The sequence below is a fragment of the Oryctolagus cuniculus genome, chromosome 19 (genome assembly GCF_051225735.1).
Source record: "Oryctolagus cuniculus isolate XC-2025 breed Fujian yellow rabbit chromosome 19, ASM5122573v1, whole genome shotgun sequence".
In the NCBI taxonomy this organism is placed as follows: Eukaryota; Metazoa; Chordata; class Mammalia; order Lagomorpha; family Leporidae; genus Oryctolagus; species Oryctolagus cuniculus.
The window spans coordinates 60005389-60023064 of record NC_142885.1 but is presented as its reverse complement, the minus strand read 5'-3'; the positions used below and the strand labels follow the sequence as shown (position 1 = coordinate 60023064).

Below are 17676 nucleotides of genomic sequence, written 5' to 3'. Positions count from 1 at the left end.
AAGCACATATGCACTTGTGATTTACTTACCGAAGGCACTGAAGAGCTGGTAAAGGTCGCTGGTTTTCCACTCTTTGGGGAATGTCACGTGGAGAACATGATCACGTTTAGGCTGCACTACAAGACACAGTTTGATGAAAGGTTGATCACTGAAAAGTGATCAAGCAAGTCAGTCAGTCCTCCTTTTACAAAACTGAGTCCACGCTAGCTTGAGGAAACTGTCAGAAATACCTCATGATTACCAAACAAGTCCTAGAAGTACTTTTAAGATTGGTAGGATTCTGCCATTGTAACACTGTCCTCAGGCTCTGATACTTTATGGAACCCACAACAGTGTGAACCTGAGCTATTTCAGGCAGCAACAGCTTTGTTTCTCATGAAGTTCCTGTACACATTATTAAAGGGGAAAAAAAAAGTTGCTCTGTTCAGGAAGTTTTACTAAACATTTTTCTTTCTTTCTCTTTCTTTTTTTAAAGTTTTTTTATTTGAAAGACAGAATGAGAGCGAGCAAGACAGGGATCTCCCATCTGCTGGAAATAAACACTCCCCAAATACCTGCACCAGCCAGCGCTGGGCCAGACTGAAGTCAGCAATTAGGAACTCCAACCCCATTTCCTGCCTGGGTAGCAAGAGTCCAAGTGCAACCCATCTGTTGCCTCCCAGGTGTTTAGCAGCAAGCTGAACAAGAAGTGGAGGTCCAATATGGGATGCAGGCGTCCCAAGCTGTGACTTTGCATACCCTTTGACTCTAGCTTTTCAATCCAGCTGTCTACACATTTATTTATTTATGAATAAGATAATATACCATTCAAATTAAATAGACTGTAAGCAGAGGCACCCTGAATCATCATCCTGTGTTCTAATCCCAGACCCACCACTTAAGTATTGAACTCTAAATGAGACAGCCAAACACTCTAACCACTCTCAGATAACACTCAATATCACTGGGAATGGTGATATGTGGCTTACAGGGTTGCTGTGAGAAAGGCTAAAATCTAAGTCTAACATGGAGTATAAAGAGCAGTTTGTCCTCAAACTATCATTTCAATGATTATTATCAATAAGCATAATTCCAGACCAGTGCTACAGCATAGCAGCTAAGCCAGCATCCCATATGGGCTCTGGTTTGAGTCCCAGCTGCTCTACTTCCAATCCAGTTCCCTGTTAACGTGCCTGGGAAAGCAGAAGATGGCCCAAGTGCTCCAGCCCCTGCACCCAGGTGGGAGACCAGGATGAAGCTCCTGGCATAAACCTGGCCTAGCCCCCAACTGTTGCGGCCATTTGGGGAGTGAACTAGTGGAAGGAAGATCTCTCTGTTTCTCCCTCTCTCTCTGACTCCCCCTTTCAAATAAATAAGTACTCTTTTTTTACAAAGAGCATAATTCATCTAATACTACCTGCTGGTGACAGGTATGACTGCAAATAAAACAAGGATAGAAAAAGAGCAACTGAACGGAAGAGTGAAAAAGAAGCAATCTCCTCTGAAAAAGGTTGCCTTCCAAGGCTTTTTAAGAAAAGAGAAAGAGGGAGAGAGAGAGAGAGAGAGAGAAAGAAAGAGAAACAGAGAGAGAGAGAGAGAGAGAAAGAGAGAAAGAGAGAGAAAGAAAGAAACAGGGGAGGGGAGGGGAGGGGAGGGGAGGGGAGGGGAGGAAAGAAAATCAGCCCACTAAGCATGAATATATACATACTCAACTAACTGGAAAATAGAAATTTAAACACATTGCGGACATGACTAGCATATCTTAATACCTACTATAAACATTGACAGGAAATTATAAAATTAGAGTTCTGAATGAAAATGAAAATAACAAAAAGTTACATTTTTAAAACTCCACTTTGTGCATGAACCAGAACATGTAAAGGCCCAAGGGTCATTAACTTAAGCACAGTATTCATATCCACCACAAACTCATCGCCCGTCTTTAAGTGAAAAAGGCTCCTTTTCAATAATACTTGTCCTGTTATCCCTTTAAAATCATACATTTAAATGTGTACATGCATGAGAAAATAAAAATTTACTTACAGTCCGGTCCTTCCAAGTTTAGATAAGGAATATCCATGACCCTCATAAGAAATAACCTATGAAAAGAAGGGAAAAACAGGCCATGCATGGACTGATTTCTTTAAAAATAAAAACCAATACAGGCTTCATTTAAATTTTTTAGTAGACGCTCCTTGATTTTATTGCTCTTTTTAAAATAATTTTAATGAATTAATTAATTTCATTTTATGTGAAAGGTAGACAGGCCTACAAACAGAAAGTGGTCGTCCACCCACTGGTTGACTCCCAGATACCTGCCCTCAGCTGGAGTTGGACCGGGCCCCAGCTAGGAGCCTGGAACTCAATCTGTGACTTCTACACAGGTGGCAGAGGCCCAACTGTTTGAACCATCATCTGCTACCTCCCGTGGTAGAATCAGAAGCAGAGCCAGGACTCAAATTCAGGCCCTTGGAGATAGGATGCAGGCATCCCAAACGGCTTGTTAATCACTGCACCAAACTCCACCCCTAGAGTAACTAAAACTCTTTAAGATTCACTTCTGAGACTTTCCTGTTGGGCTAACTAAATATTTGTCATAAAGAGAAGGAAAAAAAAAAAAAAAAAAGAACAGAGGTATTCACCACACCTACAACTGTTCCTGGCACTTAGCTGTTCACTAAATATTACCTAAATGAATGAAATTAGCAATTAAAGAGCTGAGGGAAAATCTTGTACAGAGCTGCTTTGCTGGGTAGTCCAAGGAAACAGAGGAAATCATCTTACTGACTCATGAGCAAGTGTTCCTACAAATTATAAAGAGAGCCTTATGATGGGTGCTTCTGAGCTGAGAATGACAGCGTAGGTTCTGTTTTTAAATGAAACTCAAAGGAACTAGATGAATGCTAATCAATTGGGGTGAACGGCACAGTCTGAAATAAGTGACTATCTCAAAAGTCCACATAACTATAGCTAGTTAAAACACACACATCAAAAGCACAAAGTAAAACAATCCTTGGTAAAAACAAAACAAAACAAAACAAAACAAAACAAAAACTATCACACTAACATAAACCAAAGCAGTCATTTTATGCAGATCTTCCAAAATGAATACAAAGGCACTTAAAATCAGTACTTGCAAATTACAACTCTCTATAATATCATTCAATTTTATTTACAAGATTATGGGCAAAATATTAGGCATTCTGTAGAGTTCAGTTAAATAGCAATGTACTGTGTATTTCTGGTAGGGCCACATTATACAGCAAATTAAAGAGGTGATCCAAGTGCCCAACAAGCAATTAGTCTGGCTTCACCAACCCGCGATTAAGGCACATTATCACCAGGCATTCAGGAGCCAAGCAGGGCATGATCTAGTTTACAAATGGATCCGTCAGCATGAACAATACTGTTCTGTTAATGTTAGAAAAAAACCAAGTCATGGTACTCAGGGTTTGAAAGCTTATTTGGCCTACAATTTAACAGACCAAATCCTACGGCTAAGAAGCGAATTTATTTTTAGTTTATTAATTTAGGCTCAAGTGTATTAGTCTGCTTTTATAAGTTGTTTTAACCAATAACAGTATGTCCTACAATGTCAGCTATGTAAGCACCTAGCACCATGGACTCTCAATGATGAGGGCGGGTACCATTGCTATTACCAATCAGACTGCAAAGTTACACCTGGGTCAGGAGACTCAATTATCCATCAGCTAATTTTCAATTCTCTATTCAGTAAATTTAGAGACAAGTCCCCAAATCCTAGAAACCAAATTTTAAAACCTTAGAAGATGACACATACCAAGCACCATAAAAAAACTTAAGACTTTTACCCTAATTTCTAAGGAAAAATAAAAGTTGAATCAAGATCTCCACCATGATATTGTGAAAAATATCAATAATCAAATCACTCTCAAGATTTATTAATATGTGGGGGTCAGTAAATTATAGTCCAAAATTTCAACATATTACATAATAACTGAAAGCCTCAAAAATAATGTTAATTTTTAGTTTAAAAAAGCATCACATTTTGTGCTATTCCATTTTTATAAGATATTTCTATTATCAAAAATCCAAGAATAAAATACACTCTCATCCCTCCATTGTTAGCAATGGCTTTAGGAAACTCTAAGCACTATTTTTCAAATTTCCCTCCACTATTATTTTTTAACAAAAAACAAAAATAAAAGCTATCAGAACTGAGAGGTCTCAGAGAAATAACTAGAGACTTTCCTAGAAAAAGCCAACTGAAAGTTCCATTTGAGTTAATCTTGCGTATCCTGTGCACAGTCTCACCTGGCTGCATGGGAGAGGAACAGAATGTAAAACCACAAATGTAAGTCTGCTTTGACTTCTTTTTAAAATTCTGTTTAATTTCCGAAGTCATGGTACCTCAATAATGGATTCAGAACTGTACTGTTCTACAACAAACAACTGAAATAAAAGGAAGCTTCTACAAGTTCTCTAAACATTAAAAAAAAATTGAACCATTATCTTTCTGAAACAATATACTGGCTAGCTGTTCCCTAATATTTCATCTGAATTTTAATACTATCTGATTAAAATAAGTAAAAATCCATTCTCAGCTAAAAAGATATTTTTAAAATTTAGTTAATCCTACACTATCTTGTTTGCTCTCAATACTGAAAATAGAAACTCCACTCAATTCAAATGAATTATTAATAGTCTCAACCTTCCTCTATGCCTCCACCTTCATATCTGGGCTCAAAGAGAACTGAGTTGCCCCAAACCCTGGAAGAACACGAAAACCAACTCTGTGTGTGACTTGGCAGACCGTGGCTCTGGAAAGAGCCACACAATTGTGAAATCAGCTCTAAAGCTGAAGCCGAGAGTCTGCGGAACTGAACCAAAGTAAACTTTCCCAGTGGCCTCCCACCCTCCTTATGCCATGCTGCTTGGCAAGCCACCGCTCTGCTAACATCCCTGCTGCCCTTCCGAAGAAAAATTAAAACATTTCAGCGCATGCAAGCCTCCTCCACAATGGCTGTCAAAGGGCCCACACTGGCTCCCTGGAATGAGTTGATAAAGCTCCTCACACATGGATCATCCAACTTGACAGTTTTCATCTAACACAGGAGGAAATGCACTAGACAAGCAGAAATGCCAAGAGATACATGAAAGTGTGCGCCTTCCCTGCGAATTGTACTGAAGTACAAGCTCTCCCAGAAGGCCTTTCATCTGCAGATATCAAAAAGATACTCAGACCAACACTCGCATGAAACGATATTTCTATTTCAGCAAAGATTCGAGATGGCTATAAAACGGTAGAGACACTCAAGTCTGTGTGCAGAAATCTTCATTCCTGAAAGCTTCCTGATGAAACATTATTCTCCCTCTTTTTCTCTAAAGGACTGACATTAACTGTAATGATTAAAACTGAAATCCTCCTTTGATCCACTGGCCAATTTCATCCCAAGAAACTACGCGACTCAAGTTCACAACGTAGATGTCATACAATTAGTTTTGCCATAACGCTGGCATTTGTCACTTTTTTTTTTTTTTAACATTTTAAGAGTATACAAACAGTGATGCTGGTTTTTGTGGCTTTCAAACAAGTCGACAGATACAAGGCAAAACACAGCAGATGCCATGATCTTTTGCTCAACACATGGAACTGGGTAACTTCGGTTCACCCTCTTGGCAGGCCACAGGTACAGGTTAGATTGTGTGGTATAGTTTACAACGATGCCTTTATCTCCAAAGAGACACCTCATCTTTGGTAGCCACATGCTGTAAGCCACTCATAAAAAGCCACCCTCCAGAGTCTTTTGTGCTGTGGGCAGTGGGACACGGTGTCCGACACTGGCTATGAAGGCTCACTAGTTAACAGAGTTTCATCTCCTTTAGCAAAAAGCTTCTCAGGAGCACCGAACCTGAGACCCTTAACAAAACATGGCTTGCAACCAGCAGCACCTGGGAACTTGTGAGAAACACAGACCTAGTAAGTCAGAACCTCAGCACGGAGAATCATTGTGATCACGGGAAAACAGTACCTTCCACCTTGTGGTGTTAATCGCCATTAAAGATGATCTGGTAGTCAGATGGACAGTCATGACTGGTGACAACTTCTCCAAGAAGTATTATTGTTAATGATTTGTTTATATTGAATGATTTGACTTAAAAAAGCTACTAAAACAAACACCAAGGACTACATCAAAATTCAAGAGGCAGTAACATAAGGCTTCTTCCACTCCCTGAAACCAGATCAAACTGTGGCAAGCACTAGCTTTTCTGCAAGAGATAAATCAGGGAAATTTGGTGCTGGTGCTATGGTGCAGAGGGTTAAAGCCACGGCCTACACCCAGCATCTCATATGGGCGCCAGTTTGTGTCCTGGCTGCTCTGCTTCCTATCCAGCTCTCTGCTGTGGCCTGGGAAAGCCATAGAAGACGGCCCAAGTCTTTGGTCTCCTGTGCCCACGTGGGAGACCAGGAGAAGCTCCTGGCTCCTGGTTTCAGATTGGCCCAGCTCTGGCTATTGTGGTCCTCTGGGGAGTGAACCATCAGATGGATAGAACTCTCTGTCTCTCTGGCTCTACCTCTCCCTGTAACTCTCAAATAAATAAAATAAATCTAACAAAAAAAAAAATTGGGGAAATTTACTGCTGATAGCTGTCATTCTTTTTTTTTTTTTAATATATAAAGTGTTTTTTTTTTTAAGATTTATTTATTTATTTGAAAGGCAGAGTTAGAGAGAGACAGACCGAAGGAGATGTCTTCCGTCTGCTGGCTCACTCCCCAAATGGCCGCAATGGCCAGAGACGGGCCAATCCAAAGCCAGAAACTTCCTCTGTGTCTCCCTAAAGGGTGCAGGGGCCTAAGGACTTGGGCCATCTTCCAGTGCTTTCCCAGGCCATAGCAGAGAGCCAAATTGGAAGTGGAGCATCTGGGACTCGAACTGGTGCCCATATGGGATGCCGGCACTGCAGGTGGCAGCTCCATCCACCACACCAAGGCGCCGGCCCCGTCCTTCTCATTTTTAAGAGAAGAACGATTTCTCAAAGTACTCTCTTGGCTATTCATTAGCAAAGGTCCAACCTGCTTCTGTGCATGGGCCACAAATTAAGCTTTAGCACCAGAGACTGGCAAACACGTGAGGGATTAACACACACAACAAAGAACCAGACACTTCTAACCTTACTGACATTCTCCATCCTTACCAACGAGCCTCAGAGATTCCAGCAACCACAAAACACTCGAGACTGCTCAAAAAGTTCAGGCAGATCAAAGGTTATTCTCTGATGACACAATCGCTTGCCTTGGACTATGGCTTATCTGAACCATCCCCTAGTTGTTCAGGATAGAAAAGGGATTGCAAAACAATGGCAGTGTTAACCCATTTTATGCTGCTCTCCTTGGAAGGCCAAAAGGCAGGCGTGACACTCAGAAACGCACATAAGTCCTGCAGGTGACTCAGTAAGTTTCTGCGGAGAAGTTTAGCCTCTAGGAAGTGGAAAGATCATTGCAGTTCCTTAAAATTATGCATGATCAAATCTTCATATGAAATCATGGATTTTACTCATGTGAGAAAGAAATGCTTCATATTTCTCTTGGAGCAGCAAGCTTTCCAGCACCGTAACTGATGGCAGTGGAAGAAAGTGAATCAGAGAGGTGCACTCGTGGACACTTTCAGAAGTAGTTAGAAATAAGCACTCCTGCCCAGGCTGGAGAGGGCGTGGTGCAGTGACAGTGCACACTGCCACGAGATCACCCACCGAGGGGAGGCTGTGCGGAAACCACGACGCAGCCATCTGACACGCCAGCGGAGGCCTGTGATGCGGCCTTGTTCAGTGTCTCTGGAAAATCCCTTACTATGTATTTTTATAAGCTTCTCATCTAGCTAGTACAATCCCAATGAGTAAATAAGGACTGCTGCTCCCAATCAGTAAGTGAAATACAAACAGAAAACAGACGAATAGGAAATTCATTAAAATGACAGCTTTTTTTTTTTTTTTTTGGCTGAGGAATTATGAGTAGACTTTTTCTGTCTTAACCCGAAAAAAATATTTTTCCAGTGTCAAGTTCCTGATTAAAATAAGAACACTTGTCATTGCCCACTCAGCCTCCTTCAATCTTGGAGGACAGGCAGGGAAGCGCAGGGCCTGTTGCATAAGGAATGAGGAAGCAGGATTTTCCAAGTTCATTGGCTTGCTGGCACCCAGGGGGCAGAGACAGCACTGCACTGAGACCCAACACTCCCCACCACTAGCCAAACTCAGGTGGGCTCTGTGGTACCCCTCTCCCATCTAGCTTTTACCTCGAATGTTTCCAAAGCTTCCATATGAAATAATGGCAAATTCTGAATCCTACAGGGAGGGGTTAGGGACAGGATTTTCAACCTGCATCACTGCCCAAACCCCCAGTGTATAAGAGCTCAGGATACAAGCAAACTCCAGAAATAGTTTTTTTTTTTTTTTTTTTTTTTTTTGTAATGCTATACGGACTGATTAAATTATAGCCTCACATGATGGCACAGAGCCCAGACATGAGAAATGAGGTTGCTGTCTGAGGAAGAACTATGGCAGAGTCAATTTTCAAGGCAATGGAAACAACAAACAATGAAGTGAGCCATGTGGCCACAGATCAAAGGGACAACCTTGGCATGTCTGTGGTGCAAAATGGGCTGCTCCTTGTGCATCAGGCTTCCTAGTTACTGGCTCCACACACCAGGACTACCATCAGTCAATCAGTACAGCTCGCAGTGGACAGAGACCCCAGCGGTGGCCACATATAGGTGCTAACCTTACATAATGCCAGCTCTTTCCTTGTATACACATGCTGGGATGATCTTTCTGACCTCTCTTGTTTAGACAGGTCTCCGTAAAAAACAGTACTAATTTTGGTCTCCTTCACTAGCAAAATGAAAAATGTCAGTTCTCCAAATTCTTTACAGTCTTCCTCCTAAAAACACAATATTTCTGGGCTGATGTGGCACATGGGGTAAGCTGCCTCTTAGGACACCTGACACTTGCATCTATTGTCAGAATGCCTGCCCCTGCTTCCAATGTAGCTTCCTGCAAATGCATTTGTGGAAGGCAGTGGATGATGGCCCAGTAATAGGGTTCCCACTGAGCATGTGGGAGACCCTGATGGAACTTCTGACTCCTGGCTTCAGTCTGACCCAGCTATGGCTGTTGTGAACATTGTGGCAGTAAGTCAGTGGACTGCTTCTTTCTCTCTCCTCTTTCTTCCTGTGTCTCCTTGCTCACTCACACTCTCGCTCTCTCTATGCCTTTCAAATAAATAAAAATAAACTTTTTAAAAAACAGTATTTCACTCAGTACAAATTTGTTCATGCACTTCCTGCTTCTATCAACACTGTACTTCTGGGACCAGTGTTGTGGCGTAGCAGCTTGAGCTGCCACCTGCAATGCTGGCATCCCCTACACACGCTGGTTCGAGTCCCGGCTGCTCTGCTTCTGATCCAGCTTCCTGCTAATAATGTGCCTGGGAAGGCAGAGGAAGATGGCCCAAGTGGCTGGGCCCCTGCAACCTTTGTTGGGGGACCAGATGAAGCTCCTGGCTTTGGTTTGGAACAGGCCTGGCTGTTGCAGCCATTTGGAGAGCAGACCAGCAGAGAGAATATCTCTCTCTTTCTCTTTTCTTTTAACTCTGCCTTTCAAAACAAATCAAAAACACAGAAAACTACTTTATCTCAAAAAAAATCTCCAAATAAAATTGAAAATGGAAAATACTCAAACCACAGAAGACTAGGACGCAGAAATATTGAGTAAATAATCTCAACACGTTCTGAGCTATGAATTCATAGCTTACCCCAAGCCTTCCAATGGGAGACAAACCTTTCCCAGCGCCCAGCTCTATGTACCTGCAAATGGTGCTGGGATTTCTTTTCAGGGAGCAGCAGTAAAGGTAAAAGCACTTCCTGAGGACCCTGCACGCATGGACTCGGCATTATACATGTTTATAGTAAGAAGCTAACTAAGGCTATAAGAAACTGTCTTTGTCACTCAGGGTAGTAAGCATGGAGCCATCAGTCACAAAACCAGCTCATTCACGTGGCTCGCTGAAGCTCCAGTGGCAAACGAGGGCAACCACGGGCTGGAATGGACTTACTGTGGCATCAGTTATTTTAATTTCACTCAGGTGGGGGAGGGATACAATTTTCAATCCAGCTGCTTGCTGGTCTGACAAATAGAGCATTACCTGACATGTGTCCTCAAGCCAACTCCTACTCTTTCTCAAACGGATGTAACACTTAAAAAAAGAAAGCAAGCCAGCTGCTCATTGGAACAGTCCCCATCAAATGAGCCATATCCAATTATATCCAATAAAAATGTTCAACTGAGCACTATACAAAAGCATCGTCTATAGGCCCTGTGAAACAGATTGGAAAAAGTGAGAAGAAACTAGTTCCTCCCCTGCCAACCCAACAACCAAGGTCAACACTTTTTAGAACCACTGTTCACACCAAACACTGAACGAAAAAGAAATCTTTCAAAGATATTAAGTATGGCCGGCGCCGGCCGATGCCGCGGCTCACTAGGCTAATCCTCTGCCTTGCGGCGCCGGCACACCGGGTTCTAGTCCCGGTCGGGGCACAGGATTCTGTCCCGGTTGCCTCTCTTCCAGGCCAGCTCTCTGCTGTGGCCAGGGAGTGCAGTGGAGGATGGCCCAAGTGCTTGGGCCCTGCACCCCATGGGAGACCAGGAGAAGCACCTGGCTCCTGCCATCAGATCAGCGCGGTACACCGGCCGCAGCGGCCATTGCAGGGTGAACCAACGGCAAAGGAAGACCTTTCTCTCTGTCTCTCTCTCTCACTGTCCACTCTGCCTGTCAAAAAAAAAAAAAAAAAAAAAAGTATGGCCAGCGCCGCTAATCCTCCACCTGAGGCACCGGCACCCTGGGTTCTAGTCCCGGTCAAGGTGCCAGATTCTGTCCCGGTTGCTCCTCTTGCAGTCCAGCTCTCTGCTGTGGCCCAGGAGTGTAGTGGAGGATGGCCCAAGTGCTTGGGCCCTACACCCGCATGGGAGACCAGGAGGAAGCACCTGGCTCCTGGCTTCGGATTGGCATAGCTCTGGCTGTAGCGGCCATTTGGGGAGTGAACCAACGGAAGGAAGACCTTTCTCTCTGTCTCTCTCTCTCTGTCTCTAACTCTGCCTGTCAAAAGAAAAAAATGAAATAAAATAAAAAAATTAGTCCTGAATTCTCAATGACCCAAGGACCATTCCTGTTGTTGTTGTTTTTTTTTTTTTTAAAGATACTAACTATGTCTTGAATAGATATGCAACAGCTAGCACTGGGGCACAGTGGGTTAAGCCACAGCCTACAATGCCAGCATCCCACTTGAGCACTGGTTTGTGTTTTGGCTGTTCCATTTCTGATTTAGCTCTCTGCTACTGTTCCTGAGAAAGCAGAAGATGTCCCAAGTATTTGGGATCATGCCACCCCCATGGGAGACTGGGCTGGAGTTCCAGGTGCCAGGCTTCAGCCTGACATGGCCCAGGCCATTGTGGCCATTTGGGGAGTGAATCAGTACATGAAGATCCCTGTCTCTTTCTGTTTCTTCCTCTGTCACTCTGCTTTTCAAATAAATAAATAAATATATAAAAATAAAAGAAATAAAAAAAAAGAAATCAAAGTCAGTGTAAGGAACATCCTTTGCATAAATGGATAAACTATCTGGTAGAGAGTCCACATTTCTTAGGGTCTACTGCTAACTCTGGAACTGCAGGAATTAAATGCTAAATAGTCTTGGAAATAACGACTGCCAGTTGCTCCTGGTCAGGAGCAGTGCAAAGCTAGGGATATCTAAGAATGCCGACCTCACTACTAACATACCTATAGGGGGCTGAGTGCTGACCTCCAAAAAGATCTGTCCATATTCTGCTCCCTAGAGCCTGTGGACGCTGCTCTATTTGCTAAAGACTTCACAGATGTCAGTAACAAACTCTGCGATGAGATTATCATGGGTTGTGTGCATGGATACGAAATGCTGTCAAAAATGTCCTTCTAAGAGTCAGGCAGAGACTGGAGCCAGGAAGCCCCAAGTCAAAGAACGCCAGCAGCCACCAGACAGCAGAGGAGGCAAGGTACAGATCCTAGCACAGAGCCTCCGGAGGGAGTCTGGCAGCGCTGATAACCTGATTTGGAACTCCTGGCCTCCAGAAATGTGAGAGTTCTGATGTTTTAAGCCACCTCGCTTTGGGTAATCTGTTACGGAGGCCACAGGATGCTGACACAACGCTCTATAGTAGAGGAGGCAAGCTGCTTAAACATACACTCAGGGGTTAACTGATTTAATTTTATCTCAACAAATTTTTTTTTTTGGAAACATAAACAATTTATTAAGCCAAAGGGAAATGGAGTTTAAAGTAACTAGAGATGGGCCATGCATTTGGTAGAGCAGTTACGATGCAGAATGCCTGGGTTTGAGTCATGGCTCCACTCCAGAATCCAGGTTCCTGCTCTTGTGAACCCCAGGACGTGGCAGTGATGGCTCAAGGAGTTGGGTCCCTGGCATCAACAAGAGAAACCCAGATTCATTTCCTGACTCCTGGCTTAGCCTTGACTGTTGTGGGTATTTAAGGAAAAAAGAAGCAGATGGGTGCTTTCTCTGTTTCTTTCTGTCTCTCTGACTTTTAAATAAATAAAAAATTAGTCACCAAAGCAGATATAAGAAAAAAACATTTCTGCCTGAGGACAGCTCTGGCAGTGTCTACGTAGGCTTTCTGATGAGGTCACACAATCTACCTGATCAATCTAATGACAATCAAGATCCTATAAGTAGCTAGCCTAGGAGTTAAGAGGCTGGCTTAGGGTTCAATACTCAGTTCTGCTCCTAACTTCAGCTTCATGAGCGGGGATGGCTCAAGTGGTTGTGTCCATTCCACCATGTGGAAGACCTGGATTGAGTTCCAGGTTCTTGACGTTGGCCCTGGCTGTTGTGGGCATTTGGAAAGTGAACAAGCAGGTCAAGGAAAGCCCTCATTAAAAAAAAAAAAAAAAAAAAAAGGGAAAAGAATAAGAAAGATCACAACTTAGATATCAGTATCAGGCAAGGCAGTATCAACTTGACGTAAGCACTCTCCTCCTGAAGAAGTCAAAGAAACAAATAGTAGCAGTTCCTAGTCTTCAAAAACTAAACTAAAGGCCTAAGAACAATTTAACATGACCTCGCCTCACCTGCATGAAAATCAGTGCACTAAATAAGTTCCAAAGCAATGAAACCAATTCCTGGAGATTCTTTTTAGCCCTGTAAACTTGGGGAACCCCAAATGAAACAAACTTGACTCTCAAGTCAAATAAGGGGTTTGGTTTAGGTATGTGAGAATAAAATGCCTCTTTGTATACTAGATAAAAATACATTTTTGTGGACTAGGGAAGAGCTGGCTTTCAGACCTTGTGGAACCCGGGAGGCTCCTCAGGCATTGGCAGTGCCAATTTTATTCCTCCAGGGCACCCAGCTCCAGAACTCGCACAGCCTGCAAGAGTGTGAACGTGGGCTCCATGTTTACTAAAGGCTATTTCCTTGCTCTTGATGATGAAAGAGTAACTTCCACAACAGCACCACAGTGCACACCTAACCCACTCCCTGAGCTATGCTGAACATCCCCCAGCTTCAAATTCCATTTCTGGTAAAAGCCAGAGGGCAAAGGACATCATATTTAGAAAGACCTGTATTACTCTTTTATCCAAGAAGCACTCAGAAAAAAGAAAGAACTACCACCAAGTTCTTGAGAAAACCAATCAACAGGAAAGGTGGCGCCCAAGTCACAGCTGCTATTTATCTGCCCCTCTCCTCTCTCCTTCAGCTCTGGCATCACCAGGAGCTTCTGGATAAAGAGGTTTCTGGCACAGGCAAATAGGGGAGCCTTCCCGCTTCCCTCTTCTGCCTCACAGCTTACCCAGTGTCCCCGGCATCAGATGGCTCACTGCACATGAGTGCGACTAATCTACAGGGCAATTACTTGTTTCTCTTTCACAACCCAACTTTGCAGCAAGACCTTTTAAATTAAAATACAAGGATAATCATTAAGTGTTTGCTTAGGAAGATTTCTAAGTTGCCACTCTCTTAAAAAAAAAAAAATTTAACTAAGCACACACTACCGACTTTGCCTCAGCCCCACCAGCAGATTCATGTTACTTCCTTGAAGGTCACTGTGGCGAAGGTCATAGTAACAGCTACATCTGCACACTGCTCGCCTTCCACACCACATACTGAGCAGTCTTCTCAATGGTGCTGCCCCACAAGCTGGACATTCAGCAACTGTTTCACAAACGTGGAAACTGAGCGCCAGACAGGACAAATGTCCTTCGGTCGGTTGTGTGATGTGAACACAGAAGACTCACCCCGGAGTCTCTGTCCCAGCCTCATGCCTCTGCTGCTTCATTTATGAGCCAACCTCAGTCAAGGTAGATACACAACCATGTATTTATAGATACTGAAATGTATTTGCCCAAGGCGTGACCTCAACATAAGACAGCCATATACTTAAGAAACAAAATGCTCCAGTTGTTTTTAAAATAACAGATTTTTACTATATTTTTTCTTTTTTTTTTGACAGGCAGAGTGGACAGTGAGAGAGAGACACAGAGAGAAAGGTCTTCCTTTGCCGTTGGTTCACCCTCCAATGGCCGCCGCGGCCGGCGCGCTGCGGCTGGCGCACCGCGCTGATCCAATGGCAGGAGCCAAGAGCCAGGTGCTTTTCCTGGTCTCCCATGGGGTGCAGGGCCCAAGCACTTGGGCCATCCTCCACTGCACTCCCTGGCCACAGCAGAGAGCTGGCCTGGAAGAGGGGCAACCGGGACAGAATCCGGCGCCCCGACCGGGACTAGAACCCGGTGTGCCGGCGCTGCTAGGCGGAGGATTAGCCTAGTGAGCTGCGGCGCCGGCTGAGATTTTTACTATATTAAAATCTTACTGAAGCAATGAGTTGCTCCAAAAGAAACGGCTCACAAGAGGACAACAGAGAAACAGACAGTGGCTTGGAGGCTATCAGGGACGGGTGAACAGGGATGGGAGGCACTGCGTGAGGACTATGGACTGCACTTGGGGCGATGAGAATGTTCTGGAAATGGCAGTGGTGACAGCTGCACAACACTGAAAACATCATCACCAAACTGTACCAACGTACTTCAAAAAGCTCTTGTGAAAGTGTAACTAAGTTTAATTTGGAAAAAAAAAAAAAAAACAAAAAAAGGCTGGCACTGTGGCTCACTTGGCTAATCGGTTCTGTCCCGGTTGCTCCTCTTGCAGTCCAGCTCTCTGCTGTGGCCCGGGAGTGCAGCAGAGGATGGCCCAAGTCCTTGGGTCCCTGCACCCGAATGGGAGACCGGGAGGAAGTACCCGGCTCCTGGCTTTGGATCAGCGCAGCGCCGGCCGTAGCGGCCATTAAGGGAGTGAACCAACAGAAGGAAGACTTTTCTCTCTGTTTCTCTCTCACTATCTGTCTCTGTCTCTGTCTCTGTCTCTCTCTCTCTCTCTCACTGTCTAACTCTGCCTGGCAAAAAAAAAAATAAAGGTTGAAATCCATGTATAGTATTTTCTAAGGTTTATTTTTATTGGGGGGGCGGGGCGAGAGAAAGAGAGAGAGAAGCAGGCAGGCAGGAATTCCATGAGTGACCCAGAAACTCCACATGGGTGATGGGTGGCAGGGACATAAGTACTTGAGCCATCATCTACTGCCTTGCAGGGTGGGCACAGGCTGGATGAAGATCAGAAGTGGGGATGAAACTTGACCCCAGGTGCTCCAATGTGGGAGGGATGTGGGTATCTGAAGCAGCAGCTTAGTCTGCTGCACCACACTTGCCCAGCATCATTTTTTTCATAACACATTTTTCATGAATTTTTAGAATATCCCCTTACACATAAAAATGGCTAAAATGGCAAAGTTTTTAACACAAATATTTTATCAAAATTTAAAAGCTAATGTAATAAATCCCAAACCATTGAATTACCCTTAAAAATGTTTATTTTTTCATTCTTGTGACATGCAGAGTGATCGAAATTTAGAGACAAAGACAGAGAGATCTTCCACCTGCTAGTTCACTTCTTGAGTGCCTGTTAACATCTAGGGCCAGACCAATCTGAAGCCAGGACTGCAGAACTCTATCCAAGTCTCCCACATGAGTGGCAGGGGCCCAAATAATGGGCCATCATCTGCTGCTTTTCCAGGTACATTAGCAGGAAACTGGATCAATAGCAGAACAGCCAGGATTGGCATCAGCACCCTGATATGGGTTACCAGTGTTACAAGCAGGGGCTTAACATACTATGCCACAATGCCCACACTAAATCATATTCTTTTAATGGGCAAACTGTATACAAATTTCAATTAAGCAGTTTTTTTTTAAAGCAAGGAAATAGCTTCTAATGGGTCACTTAGCACCTGCTGTTTCTTTTTTTAAAATTAGTATTTATATATTTTCATTTTTATATGAAAGGCTCAGAAACAGAGATAGATGTAGAAAGATCTTCCATCTACTGCTTCATTTCCCAAATGCTTCCGACAGCTAAGGCTGGTACAGGACAAAGCCAAGAACCTGGAATTCAACCTGAGTCTCCCACATGGGTGGCAGGGATTCAAGTACTTACTCCAAGCAACTGCTACGCCCCAGGGAATGCATTAATGGGAAGCTGGAACTGGAAGTGGAATGAGGACTCCAATATGGGATGCTGGCATCCTAAGTGACTTCTGAACCACTGTGGCAAATGCTCAACCCAGTAAATTTCTTTCTATGCCCAATAAAAATCTACAACTGAAAATGCCACACTACACAGAAACTACAGAATAACAATAGACCTCCAGGCATAAAAAAAAAAAGCTAAATAAAGATATGACACCCTTCCTTATAAGCAGGTTTGTTTTTTGATACCTACCCATCCCCCAATGCCACTCCCACCCATGTCTTTATGGTCAAAGCACCTAACTCAACACCAAGACCTACTTAGAGTGTAGGTGGTACAAAACATACAATTATACAGTATGGGCTGTTTTTTGTCTTCATAGAAGACACTGTGTAACTGCTGTTTGAGACAAGTTACCTCAAAGTATAAATGTCACCACAGCAGGGACTACAGTGGCAAGTCCAGTGAGGTCTCAGATGTGCATATCTTGACATGCATGGTCTTGCTTCACCTGTAACAATTCTATCTCTGTCTCTCTTTAACTCTGGCTTTCAAACAAATAAATAAATCTTAAAAAAAAAAAAAAGTAAATCTCTCAGAAGTTAAATATCAAGCAGAGAGCCCTATTTGTGGCCAGCACATAACTGCTTTCCATGGAGGAGAAGGAATAAGCATTGGCATGCCTTACTGCAGGCACTATGATGGCTCCTCCCCACCCTGCACCTAGGCTGTCACACAGACCTATCCCACCTGCCATAAACTGCTGCCTTATATTCATTTGAATAGCAAAACTTTTATTTATTTATTTATGTTCAGTTGAAAGGCATAGAGATGGAGAGAGAGAGCGATCTTCTACCCCCAGCTCAGTCCCCAAATGCCTGTAACAGCTGGGGCTGGGCCAGGCAGAAGCCAGGAGCCTGGAACTCGATTTGGGTCTCCCACAAGGGGTGGGGACCCTAGGTACTTGAGCCACCACATGCTGCCTCCCAGGGTACACGTTAGCCAGAAGCTGGATTGCAAGTGGAGCTAGGACTCAAAGCCAGGCACCTCAATATGGGATGCAGGGGTCCCACAAAAGTGGTGTCTTAATTGA

General features: G+C 43.7%; 1 protein-coding gene across 16 annotated transcripts in view; it reads right to left on the bottom strand.

Moving 5' to 3' along the window:
• Nucleotides 1-17676, bottom strand: part of PARN (poly(A)-specific ribonuclease) — a 173122-nt gene that overhangs the window by 105580 nt on the left and 49866 nt on the right. For 13 of the 16 annotated variants that reach the window (XR_016226279.1, XR_016226281.1, XM_002711762.6 and 10 more), the window contains 2 exons: nt 2023-2078; nt 30-116 (listed from right to left, as the gene is read on the bottom strand). Coding sequence is in view for 11 of the 16 variants with exons in the window: in XM_002711762.6 (XP_002711808.2) it covers nt 30-116; nt 2023-2078 (143 nt within the window). In the remaining 5 variants the exon portion in view is untranslated. Of the gene's footprint in view, nt 1-29; nt 149-2022; nt 2079-17676 lie in introns of all 16 variants that reach the window. The other 3 variants (XR_016226277.1, XR_016226280.1, XR_016226278.1) reach the window with 1 other exon arrangement.